The 7,985-nt window shown below is 51.1% G+C and overlaps 1 protein-coding gene across 17 annotated transcripts in view; it reads right to left on the reverse strand.

Annotated features, from left to right (window-relative positions):
- Ptpru (protein tyrosine phosphatase receptor type U) overlaps positions 1 to 7,985 on the reverse strand; it is a 78,778-nt gene that overhangs the window by 35,494 nt on the left and 35,299 nt on the right. For all 17 annotated transcript variants that reach the window (XM_031378872.1, XM_031378871.1, XM_031378869.1 and 14 more), the window contains 4 exons: positions 3,989 to 4,098; positions 3,534 to 3,735; positions 3,128 to 3,230; positions 278 to 551 (listed from right to left, as the gene is read on the reverse strand). In XM_031378872.1, the coding sequence (XP_031234732.1) occupies positions 278 to 551; positions 3,128 to 3,230; positions 3,534 to 3,735; positions 3,989 to 4,098 (689 nt within the window). The remainder of the gene's footprint in view (positions 1 to 277; positions 552 to 3,127; positions 3,231 to 3,533; positions 3,736 to 3,988; positions 4,099 to 7,985) is intronic.

Consider the following 7,985-nt stretch of genomic DNA (forward strand, 5'->3'; position numbering starts at 1 on the left):
GGGTGGAGGTGGGGCCTGGACCTCTGGAGGTGGTCTTCTTCTGAAGAGGCATCTGAAAGAAGGCAGGTAAGGGGGCCTGGACAGCAGGAGTATATTGGGGCATCTGTGGGAAGATGCCTTGGACCAGGAAGGTAAGGCTCAAGGAAAGGGGATTAAGCCTACAGAGTAGTCTAGGACCAGGCTTCAGGCATTAGTGATAGGTCTCCCCAAAGGTTCCCCAACCTACCACCCACTACCCCAGCCTACACCACCAGGACCCAGCCGGCCGGTCCCTCACCCCTTTCAGGTGGCTTGCTGCCTGGAAATAGATGAGGTAGGCCTTCCTGGGCTCAAGCGGTGGATTCCAGAAGCCACGATAGGTCTGGTTGTCACCCACAGTGAAGGGCATGGCCTCAAGCAGGCTGCTGGCAGCCAGTTCAGCCCCAAAGTAGTGCACCAGGCCTCGAGCCAGGGCCGTCTCAAAGGTCAGAGGTACTGAGAAGCAGTCCTGACCTCCAGGCTCCCGCCGCAAGCGCCGTGGCCGCTCTTCCTCCACAACCACCTGGTAGACGCTGGACAGGGAGGAGAGATTGCAAGTGACCACAGGGAGCCCAGAGAGCCTTCAGGTGGTGAAGGTAGGGGGTTTTAACTCTGCCTCTTTCTAGACCAGCAAGTCACAGATATTCCAGGGCCTCAGTTTCCTCCTCCGCAAGATGGGAGTGACCCAGGGTATAGACAGAAATGGCACTTAGCTAATGAGTGCCCACTGTTATTGCTGACACCAACTGTAGCCCTGCACTGTAGGAATAAACCCTATGCCCCACTGGACCTCGTCAATGAGCCTTCTTATGTGTGACACCGAACCTGGAATGCAGAAACAATGACTCTTCCCTGGGTCAAGGATGACTAGGGTGAGGCCACATTTACTGTGCTCAGGTTGGAGGCCCTGTGCTGGTACTGAGGAATCTGGGCCTCCCAGAACTATCTATCCACAACAGGAAAGAGACAATCACTAAGCAAACAAGAATATCCTGGTGCTGTCTAGAGCCCTCGAAATCCTAAGGCAACTCTCTACAAACTGGAGCCACTGTGCCCCATAGGGCCTTCATGTCCTGACTTATGTCTCTACTTCTGACCACCACAGTTCTGCGGGCTTCAGCTGTGGACGACTCCAGCACACAGTGGGACTAGGCCAGAGTTAACTGTGTGGGATCTGGTGTGTTTAAATATTTCCCTTATAGCTCAATCTGTGATGCCCACCTGTGACACTCAACTGTGATGTCCACCTGTGATGCCCACCTGTGACGTCCACCTGTGATGCCCACCTGTGACACCCATCTGTGACACCCTGCCTGCCAACCTGTTCTCTGGGAAGCAGGAAAACCCTTGCCTTCCCTCCAGTTCCAGGTGCTCAGAGTCAGTTTACTACCTGTCACAAAGTTGCTAAACACCAGACCAGGTCCCTCTCAGCCCCCTAGGCTAGGGTCAAGCCTCCTCCAGGCTCAAGTGCTCCCAGGAGGTGTCAAAGGTAACTCACGTTAGCCTCAGCTGGAATGATATCTGAGAAAATGGAGCCTTGAAGAGACAAGGGGACATGACAGGCAGGGTCACCCGCCCACCATGTCCCACCTCCCTGTTCCCATCTAGCTTGGCCAGTACAGCTCACAGGATCCCTCAAGAAGACACGGAGAGAGAAGTCTCCAGGGTCCTCCCTGATGATGCCACACAAGGACCCGGAGGCTTCAGAAAATAACAATGTTGCAGGGGCATGAAGTCAGTTCCAGGCAGGCTATGGTGGCAAATATGGAGAGACCCAGCAGGCAAGGAAGAGACATTAAAGAGCATGGTGGGAAGGTGGGGGACTACCTAGGGCACCACCTATACCGGACAGCCACCAGTCCCAACTAAAGGAGGACACCCAAGGGGCAGAGGAGCTTGGGACTTCCAAAAGAGCCACACCCACCCTCTATCTCCTTGCCGAACATACTACAAAGGCAACCCCGAGATGCGCAGGCAGACACACACACACACACAGAGACAGAGGCTTTGCAGGTTATGACAGCTAACATAGCCAGCAACCTGACTAAATTGAGAAATACCTCAGAGACTAACAAAGCACACCTCTGGGCATACGTGCAAAGGTGTGTCCAGAGAGAACAACCTAAGCGTGGGAGACCTGTTGTAAATGAAGGGACAACATCCCATGGGCTGAAGGTACAGATGGAATAAAGTCGGGGAAGGAGAAAGCTAGCCAGCTTGAACCTAGATATTCTCTCTCTGCTTTTCAGTTACCCTGAGGTAAGGTACCACCCCCAACCCCAGTATGTCCTCACCACCCTGATGCTCTGCCTGTATGCATGGGTAGGAGCATCCATGGACCGAAACCTCTAAAACCGTGAGCCAAATTGACTCCTTCTCTCTTAGTTGTTTTGCTAGCATGACAAATCATATGCTCTAAATGGGGTCCCATGAGGATAAAATACTGTGCACATGAAACCCTAGCACACTGTCAGGCTGACCATGAATCACACCTTTGTAAACACCCTCACCTTCTCAAACACATGCAGACTCATACTGATTCCATGTGCCTTGCACCCACCCTCACAACTCCATGCCAAACACACCACATAGGCAACCCCGAGATGGCCCGGCATACACTCCCCATCTGTACTGCAGCACGCGCGCACACACACACACACACACACACACACACACACACACACAGAGCAGAGGTAGCCATCGTGACATCAGTAATCCCAGAGTCCACCAGAGACTGGGAAACAGAAAGGCTGTGTACTCCATGGGGGTGGCCGTATCTGTCTGGCTGCCTACCCTTCCAGAATGCCCACCCCTGTACCTCCAGGAACAGGACCAACTAGAGAATACAAGGCCCCAAGAGTTTCACTCCTAAATGTCTGATGAACCACCCTGGTGAGGTCCTTCTCCAACCTGGACACTGTCCAGGAAACCCATGGTGTCACCAGCAGAGACCTGTGCTCTCGGCTGGAAAGGAGAGAGCTTTCCACTGCCCAGAATCGTGGGGGCACCCTCCTCAACTCTGAGCCCAGGCAGGGAACCGGGTAACCAGAGAGCTGGCCAAATCAGAGGTGAGGCCTGCTGCCTACACTTTCTTTGCAGGCTTTCCTACCTGATGGGTGCTCCGCGGCCTTGAGCCGGCCTCAACAGCACAGTGATGGTGTTCTCCGACTCGCCCAGGGGTGACGGCATGTCAGCATAATCAAAGCTGGGAGCTGAGAAGAGACAGGGGCGCGAGCATGGAGCCCAGCCACTGGGCCAGGAAGACAAGACCTCCACCCCCACCCACAGACTTAACCACAGTCATGTTCCCCTGATCTAAGCTTCCCTGGCTCCTGATCTTAGACACTGACCTCCGACCTCTGACCTTAACTCTGATTCACCCACGATAATCTCCTGACTCCCTACTTGAGCCTTTAAATGGTTCATTTACCTTATTTACCCTCTGCACCCACACTTGGCTGCTCTACCCCTCTGTAGGAGCCCTGGGACCCTGGCCCCCTCCCAGGGAAGCTCACCTGAGATGTTGGTGGTTATCTCTGTGAGAGCCGCCTGGCCAAAGCCCTTGCTGGTCCGAGCACGCACAGAGAACAAATACGTGGTGCCGGGATGCAGACTGGAGAAGACGTGGTAGGTCTCATTCCGGAGTTTGGAGATGGTGCGTCTCGGGCCGGGCACATTCACTGCTGGGTCTGAGGACTCAATGCTTTGGTAGCTGATCTGGGGGTAGGAGGAGCAGGTGGGTGGCACAGGACAGGGATGGCTGTCACTATCCAGGCACCCCACCCACCCACCCATTAAATTCCTGCCCCCTACCCTGCTCAGAATTCACAGGGCACTGACCGACTCTGACCATCATGCAAGTAGCTTCGAGGCCCAACCCTGTCTTCCCACCCGCCTCTCTCCAGTATAGCTGCACAGGGAGGAACTTTGACTTCCCACCTCCCGCCCCCCCACCAGGGCCCCTGTTCACCTCATACTGAGTGATGAGGCCATTGGGTTCCTGGGGCTCCTCCCACTTGAGAAAGATCATGTCCTCCAGGGGAGTGAAGGTTAGGGACTCAGCAGCAATCCCACCAGGCACTGTGAGGGAAGGGTGGAGGAAGAGGAAAACGGGCTTTGGTACATGCTTCAGCCTTGCCTCTTCCTAGCTGTTCCACTTGGGCTGTTTAGCCCCTGAACCTCAGTTTTTGCATCTATGAAATGGACATGACACAGTTGCTCTCTCACAAGAACTAAATAACGGTGAGGTATACAAAGCTCAAACTCAGCATGGCCCGTTCCACAGGGAACAATGTTTCCCTCAGTCTTTCATGGGCAAGCAGGCTCCACGCAGGCTCCTGCTCCAGCTGGTAGCTTTCAGGAAATGTAGATATTTACCAGAGAAATGAAAACAATTGCAATAGGGGGTCGGGATCCTGGGTGGAGATGTTTTCCTGTCTAAAATGAACTTAATTACATAAACAATCTCAATGAGACCAAAGAAACTTAACAGCACTGACAATTACATTATATGCGTGCTATGAAAATTTTCACACGGGCGCTGTGAGACATGGGTCAGTTTGGTTTGAGCTGCAGTATACACTCTTAATAACAAACACAGCCGGGTTGGGGGGATGGGGAAGGGGGAGGAGGCAGCTTCTGACCAGGAACACACTTTGAGAAACTTTTATGAGGAAGCAGGGTGCCGGTGGGGATCATGGAGCAGGGACCTCGAAATGACAGATAAGAATCAGCGACTGCTAGACCGAAGAGTCAGCCCAGTGGGCAAAGCATGAGGACCTGGGTTCGGATTCCCAACCCAGGGAAAAGCCAGGCACTTGGTGTGCATCTGTAACCCAGCACTGGGGATTAGGGGGCAGAGACAGGTGGATTTCTCAGGGCTTGTTGGCCAGCCAGCCAAACAGAAACAAGGAGATCCAGGCTCAGCGCAATCTTGCCTCAAAAAAATAAGGTAGAAAGCAATAGAGGAAGACACCCAACATGAGCATCTCTGGCCTACACACACACACACACACACACACACACACACACACACCACAGAGGGAGTGAGCACACATATACACTCACACACCTAGAGAGGCAGGTGAGCACACACACACCCAAAGAGGAGGGGTGAACAGAGAGAGAGAGAGAGAGAGAGAGAGAGAGAGAGAGAGAGAGAGAGAGAGAGAGAGAGAAGGAGAGAGAGAGGTGAGCAAGCACACAAACATACAGTGAAAGCTAAGCATTCAGTTAAAGCAAGAATTTCCCAAGATTATTCTCCACCTACCCAAAAAAATTCTCAGGTCAGTAAGGTCATAGAACCACAAAAGTTTCATTCACGCCAGTGGAGTATAAACTGGCAAGATTGGAAAACTGTCTAGCTAAAATCTACTAAAGATGAACACACGCCCTTGCAACCTAGCCATTCTCTCCTACACACACCCACACGCCGAATGAATATCAACCAAAAATAATCTACCCAGCCTTTCTTCAACGCATTGCTCAAAGCAACCCCAAATCAGAATCCACCCGGATACTTCCCACAGTCCACAGAAAGGAGATGCAGAGGACTGATTTGTAGAATGAACCACATAGTCCTGAGAACGCACTTGCTAGGACCATGCATGCCACAGTCAGATCTCTCAAGAGCATAAAGTTCACAGAAACAAGTGGACACAAACCAAACATCTACTGCATTATTCTGCTTACACAAAGCCCACAACCGAGAAAAAATAATAATAATCATGCATAGCATTACCTGGCAGGATAGTGGTTACTCTTGGGAGGCGGTGCATGCTGGGAGCATTAGTGGCCTCCCGGGTGGTGAGGGTGGGGATATGATTTCTTCATTTAGATGTGAGTTTCCTGAGGTGTCCAGGCTATGGAAGTTTATTGGACTGACTTAGGATAAGCACCCTGGATGATGGAATGAGGTGAACTGCCCACAGCCCTGGGGACCAACTGACATGCAGAGATCACGAGGACAGAGTAGTCTTTAACTACAGGCTGTGCAAAGCTGTGGGGCAATCGCAGCCATTGCTTGCTCCTGCCCTAGAAAACCTTCAGTGGGTATGCAGATGCTGGGTATGAGTGGTGTCCAGGGAAAGCCAATGAGGTGGGCTGAGTTCTATATGGGCTACTCCTATAAATAGAATATGTATGTATATTACATATGGAATAGAAAACTGCACACATGGGCAACCAGAAAACCTCTGAGCCAATCCTCTTACAGGTTCCTAGGAGTCTGCAGGAATTTAGAGAAGGCTTTGGGCATGTGCTGGCCTTACAGTGCAGCTGCTAGGAGTGATGGTGCGGACCTCTAAGCCCAACAGTTAGCAAACGGAAGTAGAAAGACCAACATAAATTCAGGGACAAACTGCACTACAGGTGAGACACACACACACACACACACACTCACACACTCAGAAACTTCAAAATAAGTAACTCAGATGGGAGTGAAGTTGGGGGTAAAGTATGTCCTTAGCATGTGCAAGGCCATGGGTTCAATTCCCAGCACCGAAACAAAACAACAAAACCAGCATTAGAGCCAGGTTTACAAAGCCCTGCCCAGCCAATCACAGACTCCCTTTGTGAGCTCATCTGTCCCAGAGGACTGGAAACAGCAGCGTGCTGCCCAAGCTGCTCGTGGGGGTTGTTTGCATTAATATGTAGAACCCATCACCCTGGCATCTGACGCGGAGCATGTGCTTAAGGTGGGGAGTGTGACATATGCAGAACACTGTCCCCAACAGTGGCAGGCTGAGTGACAGGGCACATCTACCAAAATTTAACCACTTGCTGGGCCATGCAGCAAGGGTCAAATTTCAAAAGACTGCATGTAGAATGCCTACTCTGACCACTGTGGCTCAGGCCAGAAATCAATAACAAAACAATAATTAATTGGAAGTCCTCCTTGGTGGACTGGGGATATGTCTCAGTGGTAGAGTGCTTGCCTTGCATGTACAAAGTCCAGATATCAATATCAATCCCTGGTAAACACATACACACACAGAGAGAGAGAGAGGGAGAGAGGGAGAGAGGGAGAGAGACAGAGACAGAGACAGAGTCAGAGACAGAGAGACAGAGAGAAGTGCTTAGATATCAAGCAAAGTGGACAGGTGGCGGTGGTGCACACCTTTAATCCCACACACTTGGGAGGCAGAGGCAGGCAGATGGATCTCTGAGTTTGAGGCCAGTCTGGTCTACAGAGTGAGTTCCAGAACAGCCAGGGCTACACAGAGAAACCCTGCCTTAAAAAAAAAAAAAAAGTCCACCCACCTCCACCCCCAAAAAAGATGAAGAAAAAAGAAATTAATTCTAATTTCTTTTAGTAATTATCAAAGTAATCTAAATGACTTTTGAGTCAGGGAAGAAATTATTACAGCAATTAGAAAAGGTTTTAAACCGAATGGTAATGAAAACAGAATGTATGGGTGGGCTGAGGACAGAGCTCGGTGACACAGAATGCATGCTCATCATCATGTACAAGTCATGTAAAGCTCCATACATGGACAATGCCAAATACCGTAGGATGCAGCTTAGTCAGAGCATAAAGAAAAACATACAGTTTTCAGTGCACCCATTAGAAATTAGGCTCAAGCCAAACACACAGCACAGGCCAACAATCTCAGCACCAAGAAATCAGAAGCAAGAGGATTAGAAGTTGGGGCCAGCCTCTGCTACATAGCAAGACCATGTTAGAAAAGGGGGCGGGGGTTGGGGTGGTGGGGCTGAAGGGGGCAGAATAAAGTCTCAAAAAGCTAGAAGTGAGGCTGGAGAGATGGCTCGGTTGGTAAAGTTGTTTGCTAGGCAAACAGGAGGACCCGGATTTGGATCTCCAGCACCTACATAAAAGCCAGGCAGGATAGTGCACATGTGAAACCCCAATGCTCAGGGGAGTGAGGCAGAGGATCCCGGGAGCTTGCTGGCCAACCAGGCTGGCCTGCTGGTAAGGTCCTGGTTCAGTGAGAGGCCATCTCAAAAAA

This window comes from Mastomys coucha, unplaced genomic scaffold (assembly GCF_008632895.1).
Source record: "Mastomys coucha isolate ucsf_1 unplaced genomic scaffold, UCSF_Mcou_1 pScaffold18, whole genome shotgun sequence".
Classification (NCBI taxonomy): domain Eukaryota; kingdom Metazoa; phylum Chordata; class Mammalia; order Rodentia; family Muridae; genus Mastomys; species Mastomys coucha.